Raw genomic sequence first — 18,745 nt, 5'->3', positions numbered from 1 at the left:
CCCCGTTACGTTAACGTCGATGCCACCGAAGGTTAGCTTAAGCCTTCTGTCATAATCACCCCGCGAAGAAATGTTTTCTTTATCCTGACAAATAGAGGGCTTTGTTTATAGAGACTGTGAGCTGCGATTGCAGTTATTATTCTGTCTAGCAGAATAGTAACCAGGCTGAGATGATTCTATCAGGTAGGCCTGACCCCTGCGCCTTTTTCTTTTTCCGAAGCACAAAAATCTTCCTTGTTTTGTTTGCTAATTACAGCTACATAGCCCCCCCACGAAGTTTTGTCTAGCTTGCTGAATCGCCGTTTTCTTTGCTCCTAAAGATCACAGGTGAATTTTTTTGTCTTAAACGTGTTTAGGACCAAAGAAAAATAAATTTTGTAATTGTCATCTGTAATTATATTTCCGGCCCGGGCACAGAGGCTGGCAGCGTTATTAGTGTTTTGTACGCCTGATTTCACTTTACAGGTGCCTGTTAAATAAGGGCCTTTCACACTCTGGCATGGTTGGTGATGGGAAGCACCTTATTAGTTTTTTTTGGTTTTTGGGTGAAGTGTGAGTACTTCATGTAGCTCGTTGTCCAACAGCTTCAGCTGTCCCTCGTCTCAGACGCGGTTTGCGTGCAATCAAAGCCTTATAAGGGCCGTTCAGAGCAGAGGTGCCCCCCTTCCCCACCCCCGAGTCTCTGGTTCCTCGCTTTAACCCTCATCTGGTCTGGATCTGCTCTTCCAGGCCACAGCCCGCACGGCTCGCTCTGTCTCCACAGTATAAACACACAAACCAGGGCCAGAACGCACGGACCAAGCCTTGTCCCATACACACTCACACACACACACACACTTACACACACACACGTTGACACTTTCCCCTCCCTTAAGTCCTTGGGATCAATTCAGAAGGACAGGCGCCAATAAGATGACAAACATCGAGGCCTGCTGGTGGAGCTGGCTCTTGTTCTGTGCCGTGTTTTCTCCAGACCACCTTTTTTTCCCCCTCTGCTCTCTGTTTGATAGTAATGAAGAGTGCTTCAGCGGTAATAATACCACCCGGAGACTGGATGAGAAGTCTGCAGATTTATAGGATGACTGGACTCTTTTCTTTATTCTGTGCTGTATATAAACCTGTATCTCTCTCTCTCTCTCTCTTTTATATCTCCTGAAAACCGCCTAGACTTTCAAGCTGACTGCTGGGGTAAATAAGGTTGCCCAGCCTCGACTGAGAACCTCATTTATTTATTTATTTATTTTTTAACTCTGAAGCAAGAGCCGCTTTACCGCGACTGCACAGAGGAATCAGCAAAGCAATCAGAGTGCAAAGAGAGGTGGCTGATTTCCGGGAGAGCTCGCTCCGAAGGCTAGCTATGCCGTATGACAATTTCAGACCAAAGAGTCTACCCGGGAACTTGAAAGCGAAATTCATGTTATTTTGAAACTAAATGAAAAAATAGCCCTTGTTTTTTTTTTTTTTATTGCTAGATGCTACAGGTTTTATCACGAGCCCCCATGTTGCCAGTTCTGTTTGGCCAACAGAGCGCAGCTTTGTTACATCAGAGCGAGAGAGACGAGCCAGGAAGGGGAGGAGAGACTCCAGGCTCTATATATGCTGTGCCGATGCTCCCACTTGGCCCGGTCTACTTTGGACTGTCGTGCTGAAGGATGTTGGGGGTGTGGTGTGGGGTGGTGGGCTCTCCAAAAATCTGTTCATTCCTGTTCATGCCATGTTTAAATCGTTCTCCAGAGTTCTTATTCAGATTGCGACATGACACGGTGGCAGCGAAACATCAACACCATCGGCTCCACTGGTGACACCGATGATATATTTAGCCCAGTTTCCAAACACAGCTCGCTCACGGTTACACAAAATTCTCGGCTTAAAACGTGACTGAATGGTCACAATACTTACCTTTCGACGTAGCAAATGATAAAACATTATGAAATATTTCCGTCCCCTGGTGGCGCTTCACGTTACCACATGTCCAATGACCCTGACCAGATGAGATGCATCCAATTTGAAACCATCTATTCATCTTTTTTTTTTCAAGGCGTCGTAAATTTGCTAATAAGGCAGAAATGAAAAACTCTCCCCTGTCAGAGCTAATGTCTTCATCCCTGTAGCTAGTCTCTGGTCTGATTAGCTTCCTCCAGCTTACATAAATTAATATGATTGGTTAAAAACTCCAGCTGAGGATCTACTTAAAGACGCTAAGCTGGTTTGTGTTTACACCTTGTGTTTCCTTTCTTCCTGTTCAGCTAGCTACTTCCTTAGAATGGAGGAAAAAAGGACCGTAAAATGGACAAGACCATGAAGGCGCATTTTAATGAGTGCACTTTTTGGTTGTTTTTTTTTGTTCATAGTCATGGGGCAGGTAGAGACCTGCAGGTGAGGTAGCCTCTCTGTCTCAGAGTTCTGTGGGTGTGTGTGTATGGGCAGGATTAAAAAAAACCCATATCCCTCCGCCTGTCCACTTCCTGTCTCCCTCCCACTTTTCTGACCAGGCTCAGACTCTAAGTCTTGTCTGGCACTTTCACATCTAATCTGTTTAATTTGTTAACATGAAACAGGCCTGTTTTTTTTTTTAACACACCAAGCTGCTGACATTGACCTCCAGTACAAACCGGTGACCCTTGAAACGTCCATAAAGTCTGTTGAAAGGCATCACCTTGTACCCTCCCCAAACACACACACACACACACACACATTTAGGATCAATTTAAGCCGAGGCACTACAGGTGAATAGAGCCGTTATTTTTTTAAAACAATAGATTAAGTTGATAGCTAATAGAATTACAAGCAAATATGAATAAATAAATAAATAAATAAATAAATAAATAAATAAATAAATAAATAAATAAATCAATCATGCAAATGAGGCTGTTTTGTATACATTTGCATACCTAATAATAAGAACTGAGTTTTTGGATGGTTTTTGAATTAAAATATATATTTTTTCCTTCCATTTTGTTAAAATTGTAGCATTTCTATGAGCATATTTTATATATATATGCTTTTCAGGGATGTCTGATATGACGAGTGGGTGGAGCTTAAAAGATAGAGTGGCAAATCGATGAAATGAAGATTTTTCTGTTGAGATTTGAGAATTTTAGAGCTACACAGAGGTCCGAAACCAGATTTTAACCCCCCACCCCCCCACCCCACCGCCTCAGTGACCCAGTAGATGATAGCTTTCCTCCAATAACGTCTGCCTAGGTGCTTAATTCCTCTCTCGGCTCTGCCACTTTCCTGTCACCAGGCACGAGTGTAATGAATTTAATTCATTCTGATTTCACTAAGCTGCTCAGTGTTAGTAAAAAAAAAAACGCCCCTCATCCCCACACACCGCCTCTTCCACCTCTCGCTTAATCCCTGCCTCTTCTAATCTCACGTGAGGAGACCAAGTGAGCTCAAAAGAAAGAAAAAACGAGAGAGAGAGAGGGAAAACAGAGAAGATACAGGAATCGTCTTTGTCAGCTTTAACGTAGACGATCATAAACGTCGGCACTTGTGGTCCGGCACTTTGACTGTCAGGAATGAAAGCAGGAAAAGAGAGAGAGAGAGAGAGAGAGAGAGAGAAAGAGAGAGAGAGAGAGAAAAAGCAGACGTGGTGAGGGTGTGGGGTGACTTGTGTGAGCGCAACACACCAATAAATTGTAACAAACGGCATCATTATGTTACTGTGTATTGTATAAAAATTATATACTGCTGTAAATTTAAACGGTCTGATCTTACAAAATGAGGTCATAAAAATATTATAGCTGAAAAGCCAGTCTTGTGGTGAAAAGGAAAAGAAGAAGAAAAAGAAAACAGACAGCAAATCACGACTGTCAGTGGAGATGTCTGGCTAGTGGTGTGTATGTGTGTGTGTGTGTGTGTGTGTGTGGTTATGGAGGTCAGGACACTGTCTAGGCAGCAAAAGAGAGGGAGAAAGGGAGTGTGTGTGTGTTGCTCTTCCCGGAGTGTGTGTCCAGTCGTGGATCCAGTCGAGGGATTTGGCCAATTGGAGGGAGGAGAATGTAAAACAGATGTTGTGTATGGGAAATAGCTGTGTGCTGTCCACTCCAAGTTTGCGCTAGTGTGTCTAACAGGCTGTAAAAACAGCTGCTTCCAGATTCCGTCGCCTCATTTACACTTAGTAAATCACCCATGATTCCCTGCGCCGTCGCCGAGAGTCCCTACGGATCCGCCTACCGACTGTCTCGCTGTCACACTGAACCATTTCAGGTAGCTTTAAACAAAAAACAAAAAAACAAAACATGCGTTAGACGCTGTGTCGTGTTTACATGTTGCTCAAAATTCCTTTTTTCCTAGAAATCTGTTTACAGGTGCCTCAGAAAAGCGTTACGCTGGTACGAATCTGGAAATCTCCCTCTCTCTCTCTCTCTCTCTCGCTCTCTCGCTCTGGAAAGAAGGGATGACTTCAAACTGGCTTTACGTCGCATAAATTGTCGCAAACAAACAAACAAAAATAATAAATTCTTTGCTAGCGTGTTAAGACCGGTGGATTTACAGCGTGCTCATGGATGCAGGATTTAGCCTCATCGTGACCAGAATGATTGGCGTGTCGGAATCGTTAGATCTGATCAGTCATTTCAATGTTTAAATATTTCGCTAGTTAGCAGCTAACTTTCGAAATTATTATTATTATTATTATGTTATATGATAACCAATTTAATAGAAAACAATTTAATGATCCGAACTTCTAACCTACAGGATTTCTCACTTTTTCTAAAATCTGATGATATATATACATATATATATATATATATATATACGTATGTATATATATTTATTTATATTTATTTATTAATATATTTATTTATTTATTTTTCAGACTCAGTGTGTGTGTGTGTGTGTGTGTGTATTAGACCGGGCATGTGTACGAATCAGCTTTGTTCACAGTGGCACAATGTGGCTCGGGACTGATTTGCATGTAATTGTTGCCTCGGATTTGCTATGATAGTCATAAACAAGACATTAGCAATTCAAGGTGAGGAATTAGAGGCCTGAGAGACTTCCAGATCACACACATGGTAATGAAGCCCCTGGCTTAATAATGCAAGAAATGTCAGGAAACTTTCCACCAGCCGGGCGGACGCCAGGGAGGCACCGCGGGCCTAGGGCTCGTGTCATCTTTGTTCTAAATGCAAATCAGTTTGTCGTGACATTGACTCCATCAAATATGGAGCATCGGAGGCGTGATGAGAGAGTGGCCAGGTCTCTCCTTTCTCCTCCAGATCTACTCAATCTCTCTCTCTCTCTCTCTCTTTCTCTCTCTCTTTCTCACACACACTCGTCAACTTTTTATAATGATAATTGAATATATGGACATATTTACAGATCACCTCCCACACTTGAATTGCTATTTATTTCCCTTCTGGAACAATCGTCATGACCGTAAAACTAAAAGTGCCAGAGTGTTTGAAAGCCTTCTTAGCTTTTTTTTTCCCCAGCCCTGTGAAATATAATGAATACAATCTCGACCTTAATAATTTAAGACTCTCAGTGTGCGAACGGCAGGCAGTTCAAAGAAAAAACAGCGGTGCCTTAAAGACGAGAGCTTCTAACGCTCGGGAAAATTCCAAGGTTATCTGAATAAGTCCTGGTTAACAGGATGTCCAGTTTTGAAGTGCGAGTTTGCCGTCCCATGTGCCCAGCTTCCTTCCTTTTTTTTGCCTCCCTTTTTTCTGGCTTGGCTGACATGAAAGGCCGCAAGTCCCCAAAAATAACTCAAAAGGTTAAGATATTAATTAAGCGGCGAGGGCTGAGGAGGAGGATAATGAGAGGTGCTCTCCACAAACAGACTTGCTGGTGCTCCAGTCGGAGAGCGAGGGATGAATGAACGCACCGAATCAGTAGTCTATCGGCTGCCGGTCTCGCCAGTCATTACGGGAATTACCTTGCAGCCTTCCAGCAGCCTGCACCTTTTCCAGCAGCCCTGGTCATTAGAGCGCAAGGAACTGAATTCATCCCCAGCAATTAAAAGAAGCCGCTACTTACCCCTGCTATTTTAACACGTCTCCTATATAAATATGTGGAACTTCTCACGCTAGTAGTTAAGGGAGTGATAAAACACTCTGAAGACTACAAATAACCAAGACTTCCTGTTCCTGGAGTGTTTTATTCCTCTTGTACCGCAGCAGTTTGTTGAAATTGATTCGAAAGGCATGTGATTTTTATCTGTTTACAGTTGCAGCTGATGTTGAGACACATCACTGTAAACATAGATGTAGCTTGTCATGTTACCAAGACATAGCTCTGTTTAAAACACACACACACACACACACACACACAAGTACAGTGCAGACTCCTTCCTTAAACTTTATGTGTCAGATTTTATACATAGTATAGCACACGAGTTCCTGCAATCTAACCGTTGCTATAGAAACGATGACTTATTAGGCCAATCGGAATTCATCGCTTCTTGTGACGTTCGGCCTCGTTCAGTTCCGTAAAGCGCTCCGGATAGACTCCTCTCCATTTTTAAATTTTTTTTTCCGACGACGCCGGAGAAAATGAACGCTGGAAATTTTTATGTCTCCGACATTATTCGTAAACTGTCTGGCGATTGGCACTTCCCCGGTAATTGTCCATGGAGTGCTAAGCCCGTTTCCCTCACCGAGCCGTACAGCCTACCATAATAGCCGTGATTTAATTTAGCTATTTAACCTGTAATTCCAGCAATATTTATTGAAGAGCGAGGGGAGAAAATTGGGCCATTAGGCGCCGAGGATGAATACACCGAGATGAAAATGAACACGCCTAACTGGTAGTTGACCTTCGCGTTCTGTGGCGGAATTTTATTAGCACGGGCCGCTGTAATTACCGCAAATTGAATCATAGAGAAAAACCGAAATCATTCGGTAATGAGCATTTTTTATTCGTTATTGCACTTTGCGACTGGGCTGTGAGGTGTGACGTCTCTGCGCCAGGCCTGACTGAAACCGAGCGCGTGCTGACTGAATGCAGAGGAGTTGGAAATGCACCATTTTTTCTTTTAAAACAAGCTTCGTCTTCCTAGACGCGGTCATTGTATTTTTTTTGTTTTTAAAAAGCACGTACTGGGGGATGGGAAGTGCTGCCAGTTTATTTGTGAGCATTGTCTTTTTTTTTTTTTTTTTTTTGGACGACATATGGCACGTCCTGTAAGACGCTGTGAGATGCAAATTCAGGGGAGTCTGACTTTAAATGAGGCAGCGACGGTGACATGAGCCCTTTTGAAGAGTGCACATCACAGTACTCTGGGGAGGAACAGCAGGGGAGCACCCACAATGCCGTGCGGCGGCGACGCGCACCACCCACCTCTTCTCTTACAGTACGAGCGCGGTCGAGTGAAGTGGCGAGCGCGGAAACCCTGCAGTCGCAACATCAACTCGGGTTATTACCTGCGTTTTCGTTTTTACTCCTCGGAAGAACGGCAATTAAGTCCTCGGGTGTTTATCTGGAAACGAAATGAGACGGCTAGGAATAAACGATGATGCGGGCTGTAAAGGCGAAGACAATCTGCTACGCACATGCGGCGTGCGTACACAACAAGTCTTTTGATTTTTTTATGAGAGAGAGAGAAAAAGAGAGAGAGAGAGAGAGAGAGAGAGAGAGTTTTGTCTCATAGTAGACTGAAAAGTTTCAGAGAGCTGGGCTTCACACACACACACCAAACAGCAGCTTGAGCCTAATTAACAGGACATGCATCTTCCTGCACATCTGTAACTTCATTTCCAAGCGCAGTGTCCACACTAATAATCGTTCTGCTCTATAGTCATCCAGAGGCTCGTGGTGAGGAGTCACAGTAAATGATCATTAAGGGCCAGATTGCACTTAATCAATACAAAACAGCCAGAGAGAGAGAGAGAGAGAGAGAGAGAGAGAGAGAGAACACACCACATTCTGCATGATGCTATCTATACAGTAAAGTCTTACACATAAATAATCACATGAATCATTTTATGTAAGCATTTTCCTCATTATGACCAACGTTTCTTTTCATTTCTGCATATTTAACTGGTTCACGTTCAGTGTGTGTGTGAGTTTTATTTATAATTGTTTTCACATGATTTATGTGACATGACTCGTTTATTTCCACGAATGAGATTTTTTCTATGATTCCTTCACTTCCACACTTGATTCTTTATACTTTAAACATGATTCATTTATTTCTCATGTGATTCTTAATTCTTTACCCACGATTCGTTTGGTTCCAGATGTGATTCTTTATACTTTAAACACCATTCATTTATTTCCTGTACAATTCTTAATTATTTACGCACGATTCGTTTATTTCCACATGTGATTCAAAATTCTTTATGCATGATTCTTTTATTTCCCGTACAATTCTCAATTCTTTACACACGATTCTTTTAATTCCCACACGATTCTCAATTCTTTACCTGTGATTCTTTCATGTCCTCATGTGATTCTCTTATGGCGTATTGAATTGCACCTTCATGTTGTTTTCTCCTGAACACCAGTCATCATGTAAAACATTATTAAAAATGCCATCGACTTTTATTAACATTATAAATATCCGGGTGTTTACATTTACTGTTATTCAACATGATCAGTATCATGGAAAACCAGATTTTTTTCCGGTCTCAACAGCTTACTTTTACCAACTCTTTCCCAAACTCTCTTAAACTCTCTCCCCTTAAAAAAAAAAGAAAAGAAATCTAGAAATTATTGGAGTCATTTCTGGGATTCCTGAGAGAGCATAATGATTTTAATTTGCTCAGAAAATATAAATAGTATACATTAATTAAATCATATTAATTGTAATTACATTATTTATTATTTAACTATATATTATATATATTAAAATATTTATTAAATAATAATTTTAATGATATGATTTATCAATCATTCAGCTTTATATTAATAATAATGTAATGTAATATTCGTAAAAATAATATTCATTTTAATTAAATAAAAATATAAAATGCAACTGCCTTGATAAAAAAACACACTAATAATAATAATTATTAGGAAGACAATATAATAATAATTATGGTTAATGTATAATCTATAACATATTAGCTAACCTGATGTTTCACGAAATGATCGAACTACAATTTTTCTTGATGCCCATCATATTATTATTATTATTATTTTTATTTATTAATTTATTTTTTTATTAAACGTGTTTAAATAGTTGGGAATAAAAGCGGAGCGTGATGAAGCACTTGTATTTTGGAGGCAGCTCACTCGGAGGCATGGATCTGTTTTTACTGTACAGGCGTTTCTGTTGGAAATTTGGATGCCATAAGTGTAAATGCCAAAAGCAGGAAGCTCGGCTGCCTTATAGGTCCAACGAGCTACTGCGAGATCCTCTCTCTCTCTCTCTCCCTCCTCCTCCTCCTCCTCTCTCTCTCTCTCTCTCTCTCTCTCTCTCTCCCATGCTCGCTTTTCCCTCTTTCCTCTGTAAGCCGTCCAACGAGGCTCTTGCCAAAGCCGTGTGTGAACCACAGCCAAACAAAACACAGGCAGCAGTCCAGGCCAGCGCGGCACGCTTCCACTAATAGAGAGAGAAAAGGCTTCCAGACCCAACACGCTACTTACAGCACGGAGAAATTCTTTACGCTAGATAATAGCTTAATGACAGCCTAAATGAAGTCCCCGTAGTAAAAACCAATGTCAGCCAATGAGCACCTCATTAAAGGATGCTATATCCCCTTTTCCCTCCCCCTCTTTATTCAGTATCGGCGCAGGCTTCATTGTGTGGAAATCTGAAATTCCAGGAGATTTCTCCTTCTTTTGTCCTCGCGTTACAATTCTTTCTTTTTTCCCCCTCCAAAACTATCGGCTTACTCTTACTCAATATATATATACACACACCGATCCGAATGAAAACGAGAGCACCTTCCTCATGAGCTCTCTCCTGAATCTGCCATCGGATTTGGATGTGCTAACGATCTCAGGCTTTTATTACTATTATTACTATTATTATTATTATTACTAATCTCTTTGTTTTTTTTTTTAAATCTCGATATTAAGACTGGGATGAATGACGATCAGTGATCGAGCAGCACATCCTGACTTCAGGTGCTTTCATTTTTTTTTTTTCATTTTGGATTTATTTGCTTTTGATGTATTAAAAAAAATATAATAAAAGACGGGAAATCGTGCTAATGATTAGTTTATAAGATGTGTTTATTTCTGAGAGATGCAAATGGACTCTTGGATGCTTTCTGTCGATCTTTATGCTTTTGTTTGTGATACCAGGAGAAGGAATTAGTAATATTTATTCTTTTATTCAGATTTTTGCTTTTAAGAGCTGAAGAGAAACCCAGAAAGCAGCTCTATTGGAGCTTTTAATGATTTTTAATAAGTGTTCCAAAATCGAATGACACTCATGAGGAAGTGCATGGTGCTCCAGTTCGGGCACATTATAGTCTGGATTGTTGATACTGGTTTCTGAGATTTCTGTCCATCATCTTTTAGAAACCTATAACATACAGGTGACATATATATATATTTGTTCCTGCATGTTTATGTATATGTGTGTGTGTGTGTGTGTGTTGGTACAAGGCCGGGTGGTTTTAGAAGAAGCAAAAAAAAAAAAAATACTACAGCACCCTATGCTGACACAAAGACCGCTGGGAGAGAAAGAGGCGATGCGGTGTTGGGGATGCGGTGCAGGTTTTTCCCTCTCTCCCCTTTTCTTTTTTTTTTCATATGGAAATGTGAAATAATGGGGTGATTAAATAGAGCTGTATATTAAAGTACAGCTGACATTAGAATTAGCATAATGTGCTCTCGCCTCAGGCTGCATACTTTATTTGCCATCTGCGTCGGACTGCGATTCCCCCCCGGGAGGGCAGACGCCGAACACTCCTCAATAAACTCACGGCCACAAAACTACCAGCCCGGGCAGCGGCCGCTGATTCGTCTTAATTGTGGGGCAGAAATGAACATTCGGCTCCCTGATGACTTCTGTTTGGTTTGAAAGAAGTTGAACTAGTAGTCTAGAACTAAAGTGGAAATACAACACACATACACACACACACACACACACACAAAGCCGGCCTCCTTTAACATGGAGCTTTATCTTTTCAAAGCCTTGGCCATAAAACAACAAGAAGGCGGAATAGCTGAATAGTGTGTGAATTTTCAAGTGTTTGTGTGTGTGTGTGTGTGTGTGTGTGAGAGAGAGAGAGAGAAAAAAAAAGAAACGATGGCCTTTGTGTGTAAGCGTATGCTCCGTCCACTGTAATTAAGTCGAACTCTGTAGAGGACAGGACACACCGCAGAGGCGAACAGCTGTGTTCTTCGCTCTCCTTAACACAAATCGGGCGCATAATGAGTGGAAAAAAAAACTTTTGTGCTTGATTTTTATTTCTCGGTGGAGAAAAGAACCAAGGATAATGATGATGCGTTACAGTTCACGAGATATTATAGAAATGTTCATTGTAGAATTGAGAATTTATTATAGAAGAGTATAATTTTTTAATAGAAATATTGGTGTGATATTTATTTCTCAACAATAACCTTTTTTTAGATTTCCTTGTACTGCTTGTTTTTCAGACATCATTGTGTGAGGCATAAAATGTCATTTCATTTTGATTCTTGTTCAATTGATGAGCACAGTGTCAGGGTCGTAAACCCCATGTTGTAGCAGGGCGGCAGGTTTTCTCTTGCGGCTCGCGAGCGGCTTGTAGAGGAACGCGAGAGGCCAGAGCCGAGCCATTCAGCCGATCTGCTCTTTCTGATCCTGCACAATGGATCTGAGTCAACCAGCCCTGTCCTTACTCTTCTCAGCTGAGTGTGCACTATGGTCCTATTGTTCTGGTTGCACACACACACACACACACACACACAGTGGTGCATTCAAGGAAAACACTCATAAACACGCACGCGGAATCAAACACCCGAACAATTACAGCAGCATATGTTTTCCTGCATGTATTAAATTGGCGCATTAGGTCAGAACACCGAGCTTTCATTTGGTAAATAAATGGAACTCGTTTCCGGGCGCACAATTACCATTTCAACTCTGTATCTTTTTTTTTTTCCTTCCTTATCAGTCCCTCAGGAGCGAGCCTGACTGTTTAGCATCCTTTTTCACTGTATGCTCACTATAGAGGCCTTGTTTGTGCCGCCGCCGTAACGAGTCCCCTTTGCATTGGTGGACCTGTGCACTCGTCCTGCACCTTCATCAATTAGTCATGTGTAGTTAAAGGTACAGAAGGGGGCTAGTAGCGCTCCTGCTAACACAGCTCTCACTCACTCTCTCACACACACACACACACACTCACACACACACACCCTACTGGAATGCAACCGTTTTGCAAAAACACATCAAAACACAGTGACTGTTTTTTTTTTCTTTTAATTTTAACAAATAATTGCTTTTAAAACGCTAGAAGGAAGAGTGCGAGGTCAATTTGGTGGTTAATATGCCATTCCACACCATGCCGAGGAATTGTTTCTGAGCAATATTTCGTACTCGGGAGAACAGCGTGTTTGGTTAAAAAGTTCCGCTAATGTGGTGTTATTAAAAGGGTGGACGGCTTTTCAGGGGATGCGATAATAGAAAAAATAACATCTGAGAAATTCTTAATGGAAGAGCAAATAATAGCCTTAAGCTACTTTAAATGCCAAAGACCTTGACACAGAATAACAAACTTAGCAAGAATCCCCCCACTCCTTACAGCCTCTTAAATCTCAGCAAGTATTTTCCCTTCTTTATTAGAAACCATTTATCTTGATGGACCCATTTTTTTGTCTTTTTTATTTGTTTCCTAGAGGGGACAAGTTTATTTGTTTGATAGTGATAAGAGTCCCTTAAATCACAGTTTAAGTTGTTCTTCTGCAATTTAGTGCCATATTACTTTGGCATCCTAGGACGGCCTCCATGCTCCGAGGGGTTTCCGAGTTTAGAAAGTGCGGCACTAATAATTCCGTCATTTGCGAGGGGAAGATTAAAGACGAGTTGCTATAGGAGATGTCATGTTCCCACAGTGCTAACCCATCAGAGCCCGAGTATGGAAATGCTCTTGTCATGAGCTTGTCAAGTATGTGCAACGCTCTTCACAGGGCAGCGTGATGAGTGAGACCATGCCTATTGCCCAGGGTGTGAGGCAAATTTTGAAGCATGTCAAATGCCCCAGAGCGAAGCTTGTTCTTTGAAACATCCCATCGCTTTGCTCCGAGACCGCTCGCTTCATTTAAAAGTCATGCTAGCGCGCACAGAATTTCCCACAGAATTTTTTTTTTTAACAGCATTGTTAAACGTTTCATTCATTTAGACACAAGCGACTAAAAGCATCTCTTTCTCTTCTCTTTTTCTTGCTTGCAGGTAGAGATGAACCTTCCAGCTACGTATGCACGACATGCAAACAGCCCTTCCCCAGCGCCTGGTTCCTCCTGCAGCATGCCCAGAACACCCATGGGATGCGCATCTACCTGGAACCCAACAGCTCCAACACTTCGCTCACTCCACGGATCACGCTTCCTCCTCCTATTGGTGCTGAGTCCATACCCCAGTCCCCTTTGACCAACTTCTTAGGGGAAAACAACCCCTTCCATCTGCTCCGTATGACTGGGCCGCTGCTCCGAGAACCCACACCGGGCTTCGTCGAGAACCGTCTCCCAAACACCCCCCCCTTTGTTAGTCCCCCTCCACGGCATCACCTAGATCCCCATCGCCTGGAACGCCTTAGCGCCGAGGAAATGGGTTTGATTTCCCAGCATCCCAGTGCCTTCGAGAGAGTGATGCGCTTGACACCCATGGCCATGGAGACCCAGTCCATGGATTTCTCACGTCGTTTGCGAGAGCTGGCGAGCAACAACAACTCCACCCCTCCGCTATCACCCAGTCGTGCCAACCCTATGCACCGCCTGCTCAATCCCAATCCCTTCCAGCCTAACCGCAAGTCACCCTTCCTGAGCACCCCTCCACTGCCACCAATGCCACCGAACAGCACCACGCCACCTCAGACACAGGACAAGAGCAAATCCTGCGAATTCTGTGGGAAGACCTTCAAGTTCCAGAGCAACCTGATAGTGCACCGGCGAAGCCACACAGGAGAGAAGCCCTACAAGTGCCAGCTATGTGATCACGCCTGCTCCCAGGCCAGCAAGCTGAAGCGCCACATGAAGACCCACATGCACAAACCCAGCTCAGTGACAGGTCGCTCAGATGATGGCCTTTCTGCCACCAGTTCACCTGAGCCAGGTACCAGCGATGTCACAGGAGATCCCATGAAGAACAGGGACGGTGACTTCCAAGGCGAGGGACTAGGGCCAGAGAACGAAGAAGAGGAGGAGGAGGAAGAAGAGGAGGAACTGGAGAATGAGAGCAGGCCCGAGTCAAACTTCAGCATGGACTCGGAGTTCAGCCGTAACCGGGAGAATGGCTCCAAACCCCCAAATGATGAGAAGAGCCTCTCCTTGGGTAAAATGGTAGACAATGTGGGGCTGAACTCTATTCAGCAGTACAATAACTTGATCGTTGACAATCGTAAAAGGCTTCCCTTCTCAAAGAGGGGCTCTGATGGACAGAGAGACACAGGAGATGAGGACTCGGTAGTGGAGGAAATGGATCACGTGGAGCGGGCCACCGTGAACGGCAGGATCTGTGGCTCGGGCGATTCTTTCTCAGGCCTGTTCCCCCGCAAGCCCACCCCCATCACCAGTCCCAGCCTCTCCAACTCCTCCAAGAGGATCAAAATAGAGAAAGACTTGGACATGCCCCCAGCATCTCTAATCCCCTCAGAGAACGTATACTCCCAATGGCTGGTGGGTTATGCAGCATCACGGCACTTCATCAAAGACCCCTTCCTTGGCTTCACTGATTCCAGACAATCACCTTTCGCCACCTCGTCCGAGCACTCATCGGAAAATGGCAGCTTGCGCTTCTCCACTCCTCCTGGGGACCTGTTGGATGGGGGCCTTTCTGGACGCAGTGGCACTGCCAGCGGCGGCAGCACGCCTCATCTGTCTGGGGGACCGGGACGTCCTAGTTCCAAAGAGAGCCGGCGCAGCGACACATGTGAGTTCTGTGGCAAGGTTTTCAAGAACTGCAGCAACTTGACGGTGCATCGGCGCAGCCACACGGGCGAGAGGCCCTACAAGTGCGAGTTGTGCAACTACGCCTGTGCGCAGAGCAGCAAGCTCACCCGCCACATGAAGACGCACGGGCAGCTCGGTAAGGAAGTGTACCGCTGTGACATTTGCCAAATGCCCTTTAGCGTCTACAGCACGCTAGAGAAACACATGAAAAAGTGGCATGGCGAACATTTGATGACGAACGAGGTCAAAATCGAACAAGCTGAGAGAAGCTAAGCCAGATTTTCCCATTTTGCCTCACAATTCCTTGAATATATTAAAAACAAAAAAGGGTAGCTGGATACTCTGTTTTCCTTTTCAAATAATAATAATAATGATTTGAATTAGATTTGCCTAAGAAACTGCCATCTGAGGAATAAAAAAAGACAGAAGCTAAGAGAAATTGGAGCGGGTCTAAACTGCCTAATTTGGCATTTTGTTTTTTCAGTCTGTCAGTCTAACAATGGACGAATTAGATGATGTTTAAATGGAGCCTTTAACTGTGCAATAATTTCTGTATTTATTGGATTTCGTAATGTTTTGGCATGTGCAGGTGCATTTTTCTTTCTTTCTTTTTTTGTTCATTGTCTTACTTTGAAATTCAAATGCTGTGATTTTTTTGCTGTTGTTTTAAAAACCCAGACAAAACAAAAACCTGAGATTTAGTTTTTATCCATAACAGAGTACGATTTGAGAGATCTTTAGGCCGCTGCTCATGAAACTGTATATTTAAGCTACATGTAATTTCTTGAAGAGAAGCCGGGTTCAATCTGCGATTTTTCACGGAACTGAGAAAGCTATCGTTTTTGTTTGTTTGTTTGTTTCATTTAGTCATTTTAGGATATAAGCGGACAACAATCCTTAGACTTTGTAGCGTGAACCGTTTTCAGACGTGTCAATCTGATTGGAAATGTAGCACTGAATGTCGGATGCGACGGTAAACCTGGTGGATCATGGGTTCTACGTGATGCATAGAGGTAGAAGAAGGTAGTTCTGGTACTAAGTACCGATCCAGACTAATCAAGCAAAAAAAACTTGCTTCAGTTCTTGCTCAGATGCTAAAAAAAAAAAGCGTACGACCTTGATTAGCGACAACAGGTCTTTTCTCTTTTCTCTTTTCTAATGCTTGGTCGCTCGGTCCTCCGAGTCGTTCGCTCGGACGTTTTCCAGAGCGAATTCCGACTATCAACACGACTACCTACCTAGCTATGATTAGCGCCATGTTTTTTTATACACAACTGTGGCTATAATTATACCCACACTGACATTCCACAAACAGCCATAACGTCTTATATATGGGTTGATATCGAAGATTATGCAGGAGAAATACTATTTATCTTAGCTAGCACCTCTGCTTCTAATAATCCGATGTACATTGATGAACATTCAGGACGAAATGTTGACCCGATTTAAGCCGGATTAGCGGGAAGATTCAGACATACGCTGATTAATGATGTGTCCAAGTGCATTTTTTATGTATATACCAATTTGCAATCATTGAGAATTCAAATTCATAATGTACTGTAAAGATGAATTACATACACGAGTCGTATGCACGGAAAAAAAATATAAATATATATATATATGTTTTTTTAAATCTGTTTAAGCGAAAACAGTAAGACTTTTTTTCTTTTCTCTCTTCTCATTCAGGACTTCCTGTGATGTGTAGTTGAAGTAGCAACACGCATAAAGAATGCGCAGCTGAATTTTTTTTAAAGCTTCCCTTTTCTTTTCCTCCTCCACCACCCCCAGCCCCCCGCCATATTTTTTTTCTCTCTCTCAACGATCACTCCCATCACCTAAAAACATATTTTACCACACGAGGGCCGACAATTTATAGAATCGAGGAGTTATCACACGGTTTAAGAAAAAAAAAAAAAGAAAGAAAGAAAGAAAGAAAGAAAGAAAAAAAGAGACTGAAGAAGAAAAAGAAGAGAGAAAATCAGCCGCATCTCTTTGCAGTTCGTCCCCGCACTTTATGATTTGTTTTGTGCATTTACGGCGTCACGAGCAAGGAAACGGCTTCTGAGCAAGAAATTACGCGGAAAAAGGATTTTTATTTTTTTTTCCTTTCCTTTTTTTTTAAGTTTTGCGAAAGGGATCATCTGAGATTCAAGTGCCCGTGTTGCAAGGCTTGGCTTTCACAACACAGGCACTATAAAAAGTGAAATTAATTTATTTGGATGGGGTATTTTTCTTTTCTTTTTTTTTTTTTGTACTGCCGTATCAATTTGACATGAGTGTGCCTTGAATACTGAATACTGATCTTCCTATTTATTGTCTGGCAAAAGACAAAATGCAACTCCTTTTTTTTTGGGTGCAAATAAATAAATAGATAGATAGATAAATAAATAAATAAATAAACAAATAAACAAATAAATAAATAAAAAGCCTGTAGATTTAATCTGCTTTCGGAAAAAAACGAACCAATCAGCGATCGGAAATAATTCTCGAATAAAGATTCTCGATAAGGAATAAACAGCACAATGGTGATGTGTGTGTTTGTAGATATGTATGTGTATGTACATGGAGCACACACACACGTATAGATGTATATTTCTTCACTTCAGGATACGACGCAATCCCTTAAAAAATTTTCTTTTTTTTTTAAAAAATCTGTACATTGTTTTCCAATTTTTTTCCATTTTTTTCCCTTTTCTTTTCTCACTCTTTTTTAAGTTTTATTTTATTTTATTTTACTACAATTAAACAAGGAAGAGACTGGACGAACATCAGGAACTACAGAAAAAAAAAAAAACTTTAGTGCACTCTGTCTTAAAATACGTTTACAGTATTGAAACAAGTACAAGGGTAAAAATGATATTTCTGTGTATGTGTGTTTTAAACAAACAAAAAAAAGTATTTTTTTGTTGTTTTTTTTTCCCTTTTATTTCTTGCTTATAAAATTTCTCTGAATGCCACAGTGGCTATGTGTATATTGGTTGTTTTTTTTTTTTGTTTGTTTTTTTTTGGTGACGGGGTTTTAGTATATATATAAATATATAAATATAAATATATATATTAAATTTTTTTTCTTGTTTACTGTAAAAGTATACCAGTATTTGTAATATTGGAGAATGCCTGGGCATTTTACACAAAAAAAAAGGAAAAAAAAAATAAATTTTTTTTTAATGATTTTTTATTTTATTTTTGGTTTCATTCTGCAGTCCGATTTAAATGGTGGGTCTCGAATTAATTTTATTTTTTTATTTTTTTTTGTCACTGTAACTGTAAAAGTCTTGAGTTTTTGCGTAGCTTTCTGCCTTGGGTGTGAGAAAATAAAGACAAATTAATTTAAAAAAAAAAAGAAAAAAAAAAGAGAGAACTGCAAAATCGAGCTTGGAGGCTGAGGGGTCTGTGAGGACGATGATGATGATGCTGATGATTTCTGGATGATCACCCCCTCTCCCCCCAAACATTAATTCTTTGCAGGAAGAAAAAAAAACAATCCTTGTCATCTGTATGTTTTTATTTAAGCTGGAATGGATTCTCTTAAAGACAATTGACTTATTTGTAACGGGGCTTGAAATTTTTTCGGACCTTGCGATGCAATGTCGCCTTCCCAACACCCCGCACCCCACCCCACCCCCCGAGCTGCCACGGTAGATCCACTTTTCATTTTATGGGCAGGATAAAACGGGAAGCATTTTGCATTTCTGAATATGAAACCTGTATAGAAGGGATTGAAAGGTTGTTGGACGGCCTTTTGCTG

The 18,745-nt window shown here is 41.6% G+C and overlaps 1 protein-coding gene across 2 annotated transcripts in view; it reads left to right on the top strand.

Moving 5' to 3' along the window:
• The window catches only part of bcl11ba (BCL11 transcription factor B a), a 53,352-nt gene extending 35,314 nt beyond the window's left edge, over window positions 1–18,038 (top strand). The window contains exons 3-4 of one of the 2 annotated variants that reach the window (XM_058399215.1): window positions 13,283–15,133; window positions 16,684–18,036. In XM_058399215.1, the coding sequence (XP_058255198.1) occupies window positions 13,283–15,133; window positions 16,684–16,706 (1,874 nt within the window). In that variant the 3' untranslated portion in view covers window positions 16,707–18,036. Of the gene's footprint in view, window positions 1–13,282 lie in introns of both variants that reach the window. The other variant, XM_058399214.1, reaches the window with a different exon arrangement.
• The last annotated feature ends 707 nt before the right edge of the window (window positions 18,039–18,745 follow it).

The sequence above is a fragment of the Hemibagrus wyckioides genome, linkage group LG09, assembly GCF_019097595.1.
Source record: "Hemibagrus wyckioides isolate EC202008001 linkage group LG09, SWU_Hwy_1.0, whole genome shotgun sequence".
Lineage (NCBI taxonomy): Eukaryota > Metazoa > Chordata > Actinopteri > Siluriformes > Bagridae > Hemibagrus > Hemibagrus wyckioides.
This window is presented reverse-complemented; position numbering and strand designations above follow the sequence as displayed.